At 33.5% G+C, this 16215-nt stretch overlaps 1 protein-coding gene across 1 annotated transcript; it reads left to right on the top strand.

Annotated features, from left to right (window-relative positions):
- Positions 1–5914: 5914 nt before the first annotated feature.
- LOC120270194 (nephrocystin-3-like) lies at positions 5915–11286 on the top strand. The gene is given in 5 exon segments (XM_039277227.1): positions 5915–6616; positions 6618–6665; positions 6667–7622; positions 10105–10320; positions 11116–11286. Coding segments are annotated over 4 exon segments (1770 nt in total). The 5' UTR covers positions 5915–6031; the 3' UTR covers positions 10286–10320; positions 11116–11286.
- The last annotated feature ends 4929 nt before the right edge of the window (positions 11287–16215 follow it).

The raw sequence follows: 16215 nt of genomic DNA, 5'->3' as shown, positions 1-16215 counted from the left end.
TAAAAATTGTTCTTATCCTTTAAAACTTTTCCTTACCGTTCAAATATCATTGTTTGTGTTTAACTATCTCGATCTTCGTTTAATTTATTATCCTACTATTTAAAAACATTTTTGTTTCTGCTTTAAATATCAATGTCTTTGCTTAACCTTTTTTAAGTTTTAGTGTTCTACGCTGTACAGGTTCAATTTGATGCGCATGTTATGCTACCGCCGTGAGTAAGCTTTAACAAATGGGAGACCCTACTTTATGCCCGGACATACATTCAAGGTAGAGATACTTATTGAGGAAAGCTGAAGTCTTCATGTTGGTTGTTGTGTCGATGATCGTTATAAAGTGATTGACTAGTACAGCAGCTCTATAGATCTTGCCAATAGAACTTGTTCATGTTGCAGATGGCAAGTTTATGGTATCCTGTGCAAACACGCTTACACTGCAATAATGCAGACAGACACCAACGTTCATCAATTTATTAGCGGCTACTTCACCGTTGATAATTATAAACTGGCGTATAAGGAAGCTATATTCCCCATACTCGACAATGGCAAGCCTACGGATAGAAATTGCGAATTGCGTTTGTGAACGTCTGTGACGAGAAAGCAACCTGGGCATCCTAGACGAAAGAGGATCGAGTGAGGTCCGTGAGTTACATTGCAGCCGCTGCCACGTGTTCGGTCACAATCATAGATCTTGCAATGAAATTGTCGCCAACTAGGCATTGTAAATAAACAAATTTTTAAAAAGAAACAAACTTATTTAAGTGTCAACTTTTTATATTTAAACAAAAAAAATCTAATTTCCTTGTCATTCTTTGTTATTTAAATGTAGACACTAAAAGTTAAATAGAAACGCATATTGTTAAACGTTAACACATATATTTAAATAGAGATATTGTTGTTTAAACAGAGAATACTTCATTTAAAAAAAACACTGATATTTAAACATTGAAAACTTTGAAAACAATGAACTGAATTTAAATTAATAACGATAAAACTATTTTATATTTGAAAACAAACAATATCAGGTCAACTCTGTTTCCCCGCAGTCGAAGACCCTCCTTTCTCAGTGATGCCAGCTGCACTCCCTTCCATAAGTATGCGGGCAATATACTTTAATCTCAAATAAGGGACATCCGCTTGCGGTAGCCGTAGCTGTTCATTGTTGAGTAATTGCTCGATAAACCGCATGATATAGACGGCACTATCGACACTTCCTTTTTTTGTCGTGGGATTTCATGTCGTGAACTAACGGGTACCTTACGGTCACCGTATTGCCGAACTCTATATTGATTTTGAAGTCTAATAGTCTCCACAGTCGAGGTATACAATTTGAGATTGGAATATCGATTATTTATCAAACTCTATTAATCAAACTCTAATTATCAAAGAACTCACCATTTCGAATGCGTCGTTATCATACTCGTCACTTTGGCATCAAGATAATGTATGTATTCTTGTTTGTTATTGTCAAGGACCACAACATGGAAGTGGCCATTCATGATTATCGGGAGGATGACAATGTCAACATCATGCAGGTTGGGCGCGGTATCTCCGATCATAGCGAACTTTGTGTCAATCACATCTTCCTGCTTTGACATAAACAGTGCTAGTGGTTGTGTAATGGAGGTGCGCTTCTTATAAGGATACGGTACTCTGGTTAGAGGATTTTGTATTATGCATACGAAAGCGTCCATCACATCATTTGTCACCATCTCCTTCCCGTTAAGCAGCGTGAATAGTCTGGCCCGTGTGGTGCTGAAAGAGTCATTCTTCCACACGACAGTCCTGTAGTTAAACGGTAACAGATATAATTAAACAAAAACACATAATCTTAAGTGGAAAATATATATTTTTAAAGGATAATGTAAATATTTAAATGGTAACTGACAAGGTTAAACAGTAAAACAATCTTTTAAATGATAACGCTAATATTTAAACGGAAACTACATAACTTAAATGGGAATATATATATTTAAACAATAACATAAAAACTTCATACTTACATGTCCATAGAGCAGTTGAGAAAGATCCTTATAAACTCCTGCTCGAATTTGTTAAGGCGCGATTGTCCAAGGTATCTTTTATTATTTGGAATAAAGTCTTTCCGAACTTCTTCATATTGTTGGTTGGCAAGGATCTCATCTTTCATTTCTTTTTCTGTGACGTTCCCTTGCCCCTCGTTAACAGCTTTTTTGGGATCATCATGCGACACTGTTGTTGACGGTTGTTGGTGTTCAGCACTAGCCGCATCTTCCTTCAATGCTGGCATGATGACAACATCAACCGGAGACACATCCTTAGATGCTTCTTGTTGTTGTGGGATTGCGTCTACCTTCTATGCGGCACTGTCAGCCCCTGGTTCCACCGTGACTTGGATTTCTTTGACAACAGAGTCAACGATCTTGTCAACCGCAGCCATGGAAATAGCATCAACGAGAGACACACTCTTAGCCAGTTCTTATTCTTCAGGGATTGTGTCCACCTTCGATGCGGCATTGAAGGCCACCGATTCCACCGTGACGGGGATTTCGTTGATAATAGGGTTAACGATATTCTCAACCACGACCATGGCAACAACATCAACGGGAGACATATCCTTTGCTGCTTCTTATTATTTAGGGATTGTGTCTACCTTCGATGCGACATTGTCGGTCGCCGGTTCCACTATGACAAGCATGTCATCAATGGCAATAAACTTAATAACAGCATCAGCCACCGATGGTGCTGTTATTATTTCATCATCAATATCTGGCATGCCTGCAGAAGAGTTGCAGTGACATTGTCGCCTATTACTGTCGGGGGGGCTGCCGGGTCGGGAGGCTGTGGCGATCGGGGGAACTGTTGTGGTAGAGAACTGTTAAATGCTAAATACTATATTTAAACATTAACTACTATTATTAACCACATTGTTCATTATTTATTACCTCTTTTCCTTCGAGAGATGACAAACTAGTTTCTATCGACGCTTGCTTCCAGTAACTATTTTCACTGTAGCACAGCATCTTTGGGGTCTTGCCAAAATGGACTTTCTTTCCAATTCCGGTCAGCTCGTAAAACCAGATATTCAGTGCACCGGATCAATCCTTAATGTAACCCCGTGTTGGTCTTCTTCCCCGAGCATCTAGCTAGCACTCAAGCGGCAGCTTGCGGAACGTCCTCCATAAGCCACTTGTGTGTCGCTTGCGCCAGTGCGTATCGCTACATACCAGGTAGATCATCGACATAATCAAGGATCCAATTTGGAACCGAGCATGAGGTATTTGGGAAGAGGATTGTACCCATAAGGTATAATATCAGGAGTTTGACAAAATTTTTCTTCTTCTCCCCTCTGTCGAACAAGTTGCTCAAAAGTTCTCTTAATGGAGTCTCTGTGTCTCTCATAGGTTTTTGATAAATACCTCTCTTCGAAAGCTGAGAGTGTTTTCTTCTTTTGAAACAAGACTGTGTCTCATCGCAACGCAGACCAAGAACGTGAGCCACATCTTCAAGCCTGAAACTCAGCAGGCTTGCCCTAATCATAAATTTATTGGTGCGGCTATCGTACCTTTGCAACAGAAAATCAAGAAGGGCCCTCTCTTGGAATACAACTTCCAGCTCAGTGAATGCTGTAAATGGTGTCCTTCGGATGATCTCCCAGTGTCGAGGGGTCATGTCAACTATCAATTCAGCGAAGGTCTCCATATTCAGCGGTATTCACAAATTTTTAAGCGAAAAGATAAGGTTTTAAACGGAAACCTCTAATCTTAAACAGAGATATCACTTGTTAAATAGAGACATTACTTGTTAAACAGAGACCTAGTTTATTAAACAGAAACCACAATATTTAAACCAAGACATAATGTTTTAAACTAAAACTAATTTCTCAAATGGAAACCTCATTTGTAAAACTGCAACCATATCAAATGAATGGGGAAACATACATTATAAGTATTACACAAATCATAACAATCGAAAAACTCTTTCGATCATGTATACAGATGAAAATATAAAACAAAAAAAAACCCTAGCAGAGAAATCTCTTTGCAGACTAACAAACCCCTAGCCGAGAAATCCTTTTGCATATTTCAATATCTTCCAATAAAAATGAAACCACAAAACAAAACCGAAAATCTCTCTTTATAACAGAATAGTTAAAATAAAATCATAATCACAACTTCTTCAATACCTTAGACTGCAAACTGATGAAATGCTGAATACTTGCGCAGGACTTCTCCTTTGAGACACCGGTGGAAAGGGAAAAGCTGAAATTACAAAGGATGTCCAGGCAGAGACAACTTCGGAAAAGGAAAAGCTGAAGAGGCAAGTTGAGAAATAAAACGTATACGGCTCCAGTAAAGGTCGTCACTGAGGATTACCCTAAGAAAAATCCCTCACTTCCTCTCAAACCGATGAAATGATTGTAGTGCCACGACTTCCCATACAAAGGGCACTTTCGTCCATAAAATTCAAAAATGACTCTGTTAACCACCGTTACATGCTATAGGGGTTTAAAAAACATTGTGTTTAAAAGGAAGGGGTTTTTAGGGATTGCCAAATTAAGAGGGTATTTTTGACAATATTGCAAACTTAGGGGTTTTTTTGGCAATTTCCAGTAAAATAATATTAATATCCAATTTTTTTATGGACTATTTAGGCATTAAAAAGTAAACATAAATAATTCTCTACTTTTTTTCAAATGTTTTTTTATTTCAATCAACTAGCTTTTAAAAAAATTATAATTTAACCCCTAAATTTAATTTTTTTGTTATAAACGATGTATACTCCCTCTTGGTCTTTTTTACTTGTCACATTTACCCAATTCACACCATGAAGAATAGTTGGTTGAAGTTAATTGGTTACCTATATTTTATAAAAAAAAATCTCTTACTTTCCAAAATTACCCTTATTTAAAACTCCACTAAGGGTGTGTTTGTTCTAGCGGGGATATAAAACTACATGTAATTGTAATTACAAAAAAAACTTCAAAAATCGGTGTTTGTTTGGTTGGATTTGAGAATTTGAAAGTAGTTAGAAATGCAATGTAGATGGATTTGGTTGGTTTTCAAACTACGTCCAAATCTGCCGTAGTTTAATCTCCGCACTTGGGATTTCCATAGAAAGTCACGTGAGACTTTCTAATAAATTTATATATAAATAAAATAAAAATAAAATCATGATATTATTTTATCTTAGTAATAAATGGTTACTATTATATTTTTATCAATATAAAAAATTATAAATAGTGTCATATATTTTTTATAATTATAAAAAATAACAATAATTTGTAATGAAGACATAAATTTATATTAAATTAAGCAATTATATGCATAATTATTTTGGTTACTATTAATAACAATTAATTGTGTATTTATAATTAATTAAATTTAATAATGACTAAGGTGGAGTATCCTTAACAAGGGTGTTTATATCCTACAAATACATCCAACCAAACACATGTTTTCAAAATCGAGATTTACAAATCCTCCCAAACAAACACAAAATTTTGAAATCCAGCATTTTCAATTACAGTCAACCAAACACCAAAATTTGACTCTCCTGCATTTTCAACTCCAGAATTTACAACTACACTGTGATTGAAAATCTACTGTATTTTCAACTACATCTAACCAAACGCTAAATGGAGTATATAATTTAATATATAGTTAATTGTGATTTATTAAAAATTATACAAGTGGATAAATTTTGAAAACAAATTATTTAATGATGTACAAAATTTCTAATATGACAAGTAAAAAAGAACAAAGAAGAACTCCAAAACATGATAAGTAGAAAGGAACCGAAGGAGTATTTGTTAAAACCGGTGTTATTGTAACAAAAATTAAATATATGAAATCAAATTGTAATTTTTTTTTATGCCAGGTGATCGAAATAAAATAGGCGAACAAGCAAAGAGTAGGTTGTTTACCAAAAACAGGAAATATAAAATAATTTTAACTAATTATAAAATAAGAAAATTAAATTGTTGTTCAAGATCTATGCAGACGAAAGGTTTGATTTTTGTATTATCTCGAGCTTCTTCGTCAGTGGTTCTAGCATGAGAAGGTCCACCTTCTCCCTCCTCTCCTCCATCTCCAAGCTCACCATTTCTCCTCGATTTCTCCATTCTCCGAGCTCGTCCCTTCTCCTTCCTCTTCTCCATCACCACCACCACCACTACCACCACTCCTTCCAACCATGCGAGTCACGTTCCATTCAGGCATTTTCACAAACATCTTCCGTGCATCACCATATCTTCGACTCCGCCACCTCAACGAAGCAACTCCTCGAGGCCTTCAACGCCATGGAAACCACTTCGGATGAGAATGACAAGCGCCTTGGCCTCGCTTGTCTAGAAGTTGGTGAGCGCTTGCACTCTGATAGCTCTGAAACCCCTGAGAAAGCCCTTACCTTTGCTGTCAGAGCGTTTAGGATTTTGGAGAAAGATGGTGGGGATTCGCTGTCTCTTGCCAAAGCTCTGCTCTTATTGGGGAAGATTGGTTATAGGATGAAGAGATTTGATGATAGTTTGAAGTCGCTGAACACTGCTGAGCAGGTGCTTGATGGAATGCCAAGCCGAGGTTGTGGTGATTCTGGAGATGCGCGAGTGCGTGTTGCAGTGCAGGCACAGATTGCTGATACAAAAGATACTTATGGGGAGAAGATATGAGGCTTTGGTTAATCTCAGAAGGTGTTTTTGAGCTGAAAAGTTTGATCTTTGCTGCTGGTTCCAGGGAAATGGGTGATTCTTATAAGGATTTGGCAGAGTTTTATACTTCGGTGTTGGAGTTTCAAGAGGCTTTGCCACTTGCTCTGAAGGCCTTGGATATATATGAGGAGAGATTGGGGTCTGATTCTATGGAGGTGATTCAAGTTCGACGGCTTCTTGGAGTTGTTTATACTAGTCTTGGGGAGAATGAGGAAGCTTTGAAGCAAAATGAGATGGCAAGAAGTGTTTTGGAGGATTTGCATTTGAACGAGGAATTGTTTTATGTGGAGATTGAGAAGGCAAATATGCAGATTTCTCTTGGGAGGTTGGATAATGCCATTGATACACTTAAGGGGGTGATTGCACAAGCAGAGAAGGAGAGTGACATTCGGGCAGTGGTGTTTGTTTCGATGGCAAAAGCATTGTTCAACCAGGACAAGTTTGGAGATTCAAAGAGGTGTTTGGAGATTGCTTGTGGGATTCTTGATAAGAAAAAATTAGTCTCACCTGACAAGGTTGCAGAGACATATGCAGAGACATCGTTGTTGTATGAGGCCATGAATGACTTTGAAATTGCTATGTCTTTGATGAAGCGGACGTTGGCAATAATTGAGAAGCTCCCACAACAACTGCATTTGGCTGGGAGTATCTCAGCAAGGCTGGGGTGGTTGCTTCTCTTGACAAGGAGAGTCTCTGATGCTGTTCCTTTGCTTGAGGCTGCAGTTGAGCAGCTGAAGGGGAGCTTTGGGCCAATGCATTTTGGATTGGGATTTGTATATAAGCATTTGGGGCAGACATATTTGGAAATGAATCAGCCACAGGAAGCATTAAGAATGCTGCTCCTTGGGAAGAAAATAATAGAGAAAACTTTTGGCGAAGACCACGAGGATTCTATAGATACATGCCAGTGCATTGCTAATTCTTATGGGGCAATGGAAAGGTATATTTACACTCTTTTTTCCCTTGATCAATTGTCAAATATTATACGTTTGTATAAGTCATGTGTCATTATGTTTTCTTGATTTTTAGCATTATAAGCTGGCCATTTGTTTTGTGAGAGATATATCTTGAACCATTAAGGCCATCTCTTCGAAGGAATATGATCCTCATGACCAAAGGATTTCTTGATATATTGGTTTCAATGCCTTCTGCACATGCACCATAGGCCCACCGTTTGTTTGAATTGATGCTTATTAAGTTACAAAGTCTTGAATTTTCCTTGATTAGGTTTGTAAATTTTTTAATGTGAGTTCATTAGATTTCAAACCTCTCATGGAAGGAAGGAACAAGGTTCATTTCTCTTATTTTCATGTCTTCAACAGGCGGTAAATAAGATTAAGTTGCATGGGTAAATGCTCTATGGTTTAATTGCAAAGTTGCTAATGTTATCAAGTAGCGGTTTTGTAGGTACATTAACATAAATTATACCTTGCGTACGGTATGTTTTATTCATGGTTTTTAAAAGCGAATGAGGCGTGCTCCTTGAGGCTCGCCTTGAGGGGCAAGAGAACAGCCTCAAGGCGCACGCCTTGAGGTTGAAAACTGAGGCTTAAGCCTCACTGTCAAGAGGCGCACGCACTGAGGCGCACCGCCTCAATGCGCGTGAGGCTTAAGCCTCAAAAATCCTGATTTTTGTAATATCATTTTAATTTTTAAAGCAAATAAAAAATATTTATATGTATATACTTTCATTAATAAAAACTTATATATGTAAAATTCAATGAAAAAACTCATCAACACCTATGGTTTTGCAAGTAGAACGTACCAATTTAATTTTTTAGATTATGTAAAAATGACAAAAATTATCAAGATAAACTATTTTTTTAGATTTAATGATAATTATCAAGATAACTATTTTTTTTAGTTTTAACTAAGATAAGTTATCAATAAGATAAGTCATAATATTATTAATTTTTGAAAACAAAACAAAAAGTCTTTTTTTTATTATTTAAAAATAAAAATAAAAATTATATAGTTTAATCAGATAAGTTCTCTCACGTTTAAGATAAATTTTAAAAAATATTTATTTTATTAATAAAAATAATAAAATCTAATGACATCTTAGCCTCTCGTTTCCTTGTACTTCAAGAGTGATGTTTTTTAATATATGGTTAACTTTTTGCATAGTTTGTGTATGGATGAATTATTATGTTTTGAATTTGGAATTATAATTTGCTAGTTTTTGTTGTTTTAGTGATTTTGACTATAGAATTATGGAAATTAGGAATAATTGATAATATTTTTATTACTTTTGTATTTGATAGACAATTTTATTATTGTTTTTTCCAAAAAAAATTGAGGCTTACACCTCAAAACGCCTTGAGGCTTACGCCTCGCCTCATGGTTGAGAAGCGCCTCGAAACCCGCCTTGGGTTTTTAAAAACCTTGGTTTTATTAAAAGTAGAGAAATATATATTCCCTTTAAGTTTTAGCTATATTTTGTAGGATTGGATCATAGGCTTGAAAGTTATATTTCAGTGTGCATATATGCTTATCTGACAGTGTAGAACCCTGTTGGTTGCAAAGGATAAGGAATGGGGAACTGCTTAGAGAGTAGTTATTAGGACCTTGCTTGCTTTTAGCTCAGAAAATTGCCAATTTTTAAATTAGGCACTGGAACTTGGTAAAGAAGAAATGATGATTGTGACAAGAAAGCGAATATAGTTATCTGAATGTCTACATAGGAATGGAAAACATGTGTAGATGGATGGTTCTGTAATTTGTGGAAATATTTAGAACTTCTGATTATGGAGTTAAAGAGGTACTTTAAGTTCATGGTTATTGTAGTGGCTGTTGAAATTTAAATATGGAAGATTTAGTTTTGCTTTATTGCAATTTGAGAGGTCACTGGTAGTAATAGCTCGAAGGAGTACTCATCAAATCTTTTAATCACCACTTGCTAAAGAAGAATCACTATTTAGATTCAATGTTATGAAATATCTTTCTCTAGGCATCTTTGTTTGGCAGAAATTTTGTAAGCTTATCATACAAATTTCTTGTTGCAAAATGGAGCATGAGAAACATAATCACTGAACTTTCCATCCAAAGGTTGTAAACATGAGGATGTTGACTGCTTTAGTTCATCTTTTGACAAGCAGATCGTTATTGTTATTATTATTATTATTCATTCTAATCAGGTATGATTCAATGCTTTTGGCGTTAGATGTGTTTTAGTGATGGTATCTTCTCCTTATGGAAATGATTCATCCTTATATAACACTGTACAATTTGGTAGGCAACCGTGCATCATCTTCAGGTGTTTTTCAATATTATCTTGCAGATACATGCCAAAATAATTTCTGAAATCTTTTAACTTTGCATCATGCCATATCAGGACTTTTACAACTATCAGTAAACTCACTCATTTATACTATAATTTTGAAGTCTTGCATTTTCAATACCATCCTTTTTGTGGAATGCAGTTATGCCCTCGCATTAGAGTTCCAAAAGCATGTTATTGACTCATGGGAAAGACATGGGCCTAATGCAAGTGATGAGTTAAGAGAAGCTCATCGTCTGCTTGAGCAGTTAAAGAAGAAGGCACAAGGATCTCCGTCTGCTGTTTTTCCTGCAAACACATTGCCACTGTCACGGCATAATTGATCTGGCTGCAGAAGTCATACAAAATGGTCATCAAGGTTAGTCCTGATTTTAGAATCTTCATCCCCAGTTTTGATTCTAGCAATAGGATTGTAGTATCTATTTTCTTTTACTCACATAAAATACTTTAAATCATTTTTCTCTTTATATTTTGTGAAACAAGATTCTCAGTTGAAGGCATAACTCCAGTATATTTTAATCCCATGTAATAATTTTTTTTTCACAAATAGCAAAAGTACATGTTGAATTTAGTCTTTGTATAATGAAGGCAATATTATTGTCAAGGTTCGCTGCAGTCAGTCCTCCCCTAGTATCTTTATGATTGATAGTAGTTTGAGCTGCCATCCTCTGGAGTTGGTACCTTGAATCCTAGTAGTTGGCTCTCCATAATCATATTCTCCTCTGCTTTGGACAGCTTTGATTGCCACTCCGCAACTATTCTAATAGTATGGATGTTTGCGTGACACCTTACATAATCCAATTTTAGTTATGAAAATATGATTGGGTCTATATATAAAAATTCACAAAATTCTCTACTTAGTTTTAGACACACATGGTTTATATATGTACTCCCACTTCAGAATAGAATATCATTTGATTTTAGCATTAGTTTTCTTCAATACAATCACCGACAAACAATGCAGCTTACCAAACTACAGTAAACAAAATTGAAAATCTTTTATTTCAAAATCAAGGCAGGTAAGTAACCTTACTTTCATTTCTCATCATGCGTTATATTTCTTCAAACCTATCTGCATTATATAAAAAAACATAGTCTGTGCCACTTAAATGTGTGATTCGAGGTATACCATTGAAATTACAATGTACTGCAGATTCCAACAAAGTTTGTAAAGAGCTGGTGATGAACTTTGCCTTAAACCTGTTGTTCAATGTTTCTCAAACTCATCAAGTATGCAGGAATTTAACTATTCCTGGTGTTCCCAAGAGAGGTCAGCACTCTGTACACATTAGTATATACATTGCATATCCTGCCAGCGCATCTAATTTTTATCCAAACCCGACCCATTTGATTGTCATTAGGCCCAGGCCCAGCCCGACCCGACCCAAAAAATAATTAATTTTTTTATGAAATAATTGAAATAACTAAATAAAAACTACTACTATAACCCCTAAAAATTTTTTTCAAACATTTAAAAATACAACACAAAGTCTTATAAATGTTTACTCTTTTCAAGCTCTATTACTATTATATGTATATAATTATATATATTATAAATAATATATGATACATATATTATTTATTTATTCGAGTCGGGCGGGTCGGGTCGGGTCAAAATTCATCTGACCCAAACCCAACCCGAAATTCAATCGACTAAAACATTTGAGCTCAACCTGGGTTTTTGGGCAACTTTCTAAACCAGCGCCAGTATTTTTTTAGATTTGGGTTCGGGCGATCCCATGGGTCGTCCGGCCCATGTCCACCCCTATCTGACACCATGTTACTTACATCTGCAATTCCAACGTGAACAGCTTTAATTACTCGCTTAAGAGATGCATGTTGTAATTTATTTATTTAATTCTTTATTTTCTTTCCTATATATTTTGAAAAGAATCACATGAAAGATTCAGAAGAAAAGTTCTTAGATTGAAGTAATCCAAGCAGTGGCGGTCCTGATGAACTGCTGCTCTGAGTAGGGGTGGACATGGGCCGGACTGGGTCGGGACTGGGCTGGGCTAGACTCAAATATGCAACCCATATATTCGGGTTGAGTGGGTCGAGCCATGTTCGGGCTAAATTGCTTTTGATCCAAAGCCCGACCCATTTGATTGTCATTAAGCCCTGGGCCCAAAGTCAACCCGACCCAAAAAAATAAATAATTTTTTTATGAAATAATTGAAATAACTAAATAAAAACTACTACTACAACCCCTAAAAATTTTTTCAAACATTTAAAAAAATACTAACATGAAAGTATTATAAATGCTACTCTTTTCAAACCCTTTATTACTAATATATATATATATAATTATATATATTATAAATAATAATGATATATATATATATAATTATATATATATATATATTATTTATTTATTCGGGTCGGGTAGGGTCCGGGTCGGGTCAAAATCATCCGACCCTAAACCCAGCTCAAAAATTCAATCAGTAAAACATTTGAGTCCCCAGCTTTAGCATTTCTAAACCCTAGCTCTGTATTTTTTAAGCTGGGTTCAGGCACTCATGGGTCGTCCGGCCCATGTCCACCCCTAGCTCTGAGATGACATGTTGACTTAGGTGAACCCCCTTTTTTATCAAAAAAGGAAAGACAGAGAAGCTCTTGTTTCATGGCTTGGTCAGTGTGTTGTGTTTGAGAATATTCAAAGTAGGGACACTATGAAGGACTTTCTTAGGATGTGGACAGACTTGGACACATGGACATGGTCATCTTTCTCCAGTAATGACAACTGCATTCATACTGTTATCATCTCTAATAAAACCCTGAACTTGGTCATTTATATGTTATTAAATAACCATATTTCTGGGAAGAGAGAGAAAAAGTGGAAGTGGTGAACTTGATGGCAAACAAGAAGAAAAACAAGAGCATGTGCTGAACTGCAAGTCAAAAGAGAGTTGTGAACAAGAACAGGAACAACAATATTGCCTTCTCTGACCGTTTTATTTCATTCTAACATGGACTGCTCGCCATGCCTGCTCCTTATTCAACTCTTTTCTTAGTTCTATTTACTACTTTTTGTTATGTTTTTTACCGTTCCGTCTTTCCACTCCCTTTGAGTATTCTTTTTCACTTTTTATTGAAATATATATCCTTGATTTTTTTTTTATCAGCATGTGTTTATCATTGATATCATTTGAAAAAATTTATAAATTTAGTAATGTATTTAAAGTAGTTGTATAATCTATTTGGAGAGGTTTTTAAGGAGGATTTTTTAATTTTTTTAAAGAATTTTTCCTCTTGCATTTATGTGTTTGTTTTGTTTGCATTAAAAGCAGTGGGATATGTTTAATACCGTTTATTTTTTTTGGGTTAAATATTTCATTAAATATTTCAAATTATAATTATTAAAAATGTATTTTTATTTTGTAAAAAAAATATACCAAGTTTAGTTATCAGAATGAGCTCAAATATCAAACTCTTATAGGTTTGGAGTCTCAAGTAAATGGTTTAATCATCGAGTCATTCGAATAGATGTTAAGGGGTTGTTTAGCATTGTTGTCAATTTTTGTTTTTTGTTTTCAATTTCATGTTTTGGAAACAAAACTAAAAAAACATGTTTGATAACACTTTGTTTTTGTTTTCAAAAATTTTGACAACAAGCCTCATGTTTCCAAAAAAAAAAAAATAGAAAACAACAATTTTTATATTTTTCAATTGTTTTGAAAAATGTTTTTCAAAACTCTTCCTCCCACCTACGAAAAACCTTCCTCTTTTTACTCATCTCTCTTTTTTTAATTTTTTTAATTCTTTTTAATTTTTTTAAAAATATCAAAAATTTTTTACAAATTAATATTAACAATTTTAAAAAAAATATATATTAAGAAAAATATTTAAAAAATATATATTTATAAAAATTTATTGTTTTGGGTTGATTTTTACAAATTAGTTTATATAGTATAAAAATTGTATTTTTAAAAATTATTTGTGAAAATTATTGTTTGATCATTAATTTTTATAAATTATGATATAACATATAATATATATATATATATATATTTGAAAAAATATTTGTAAAAACCTATTGTTTGACTACGTCTCTAAATTGCCCCTCCTCTCCCATTTTTTTTTTAAATGGGTTGGATCTAATTTTAATATGTATGTATATATATATATAAAATTTTTTAAGGCAAACACTACAATATTTTTTGGTTTTAGAAGGTGTAATTTTTGTAAGATATTTTTTACCCATATAATACCAGTCTATGCTATTAATTTTATTTATTAATATTATCAAGTAAACTAATATGAAAAATAAACTTTTATAAAAAAATTTTAAAAATATGAATTTGAAAAAACGATAAAAAAAAGCGTTACCAAACATGTTTATATTTACATCTTTTTAAAATACACAATAGTTAGTATATCCAAACATGTTTTGTTCTCAAAAATTGAAAATAAAATGAAAACAAAGTAAAAACAAAACAAAAGCAAAACAATAACAACAAAAAAAAAGAAAGAAAACGATGCCAAATGATCCGATTAGTAAAAATATTTTTAAATATTATTTATAATTATGAACTATTTTTTAATTATCTGATATGGAATATATCTATATATATAATAATATTCAAAACGATGCCAAACGACCTGGTTAGTAAAAATATTTTTAAATATTATTTATAATTATGAACTATTTTTTAATTATATAATATGGAATATATCTATATATATAATATTCATTAATATTTGTTAGTTATAAAATAAATAATTTTTTAAAAAAGAGCACATTGATAATTAATTTTTATTTATATTAAATATGATATTAATAATTAAAAAGATTTAATTACACTTATTTTGTTTGTGCTATAAATATTCATGAGATTTTTTCAAAACTGGATATGCCAATAGTTTCCATTCTAAAAAGTACATCAAAATCAAAGCATTTTAGAATTAAATATTAAAATTTGAAAGCAAAGTTCAACATCAAGAATATATATATATATATATATCTTAATCTGAAGATGAAGCATAATTTCCATTGTATATTTATATCCAACATTGACTCAAAATTCTCAAAATTATAAAAACCCAATGCAAAGCAAGGAAATTCCCCTAGTGTAAGGTTTGTCTCATAATTAAAAACAAGCACATTTTTATAATCAAATGTTTAGATCTAATTTAAAAGCTTGCTTTATCTTTAATATAGTGCTGCCTTTTATTTTCTAAGATGGAATAAGTTATTTTTATTTTTATTTTTATTTTTTTATAATTCATGTTGACACGAGCACCATGCAACTGATTAACAGTAATAAATACATGTTTATAAAAATAATAATAATCTATCCAAATATCAAGATATCATTGTATAATATAAATGTACGTTAAATTTGATATAATGACAAAATTTTAACTATTATTTTTTTTATTTTACATTTCAATACGTTATACAAATCAAGGCTATTATAACACAAACATTTATATATTTCAGCTCTGCGTGCTAATTAATTAGCACTTTGGTATAATTTGACACCATCTTTAATATTTTCATGTACAAAAAAACCCTCTAAATTTATGCACATAACTATTTCCATTCCCAATCACAAAACATCATTCACCATTTCTTGATTTAAAAATAAATAAATAAAAAATTAAAAAACAAGAAGAAAAACAAAATGTGAATCAAACATCAGATCTTTCAAAACAAAAGTTAAAAAAAAAAAACGGCACCTCAATTTGCACATCACTCTCCCTCGAAATTCGTTTTTACAAACTAATCTAATTACCAATCTGTAATTCTATTAACTCAATTCATTACTTAAAAAAATCATAAAATTCCGAATTATATAAACTAAAAACAAAACAAATAAACCATGTTTTCCATCGGCAGGGTTCACATCTTAACCTCGTCATCCTCCTGCTTCTGTTGCTAGAAATGGTGGAAAAGCCCTTAAGCCAAAGCATGAGCGTGCATTTTGAAGCACGAGCGTGCACTTTGAAGCACGGGCATGTTTTACCCACTACAGTAGCATTGCTACAGCAAAAGGTCTCTAGTATCATAGTTATTTCTTAAATAAATCTAGCATAATGTGGAGTTACGACAAAACGGGAAATTGATAGTGAAAAATGTTGCTGACACAAAACAACAATTGCTTCAATATTTCCATGGTTTAGCCATTGAAGGTCATTCTGAAGTTCTCGCAACCACACAAACCCCTGCTGGAGATGTTTATTGGAAAGGGCTGCAGAAGGATGTGAGGGACTAAATTTGGGAGTGCAACACTTGCCAACTCTACAAGCC

Source organism: Dioscorea cayenensis, chromosome 2, assembly GCF_009730915.1.
Source record: "Dioscorea cayenensis subsp. rotundata cultivar TDr96_F1 chromosome 2, TDr96_F1_v2_PseudoChromosome.rev07_lg8_w22 25.fasta, whole genome shotgun sequence".
NCBI classification, from domain to species: Eukaryota; Viridiplantae; Streptophyta; class Magnoliopsida; order Dioscoreales; family Dioscoreaceae; genus Dioscorea; species Dioscorea cayenensis.
Note: the sequence above shows the minus strand (reverse complement) of the source record. Positions and strands in the feature narration are given on the sequence as shown.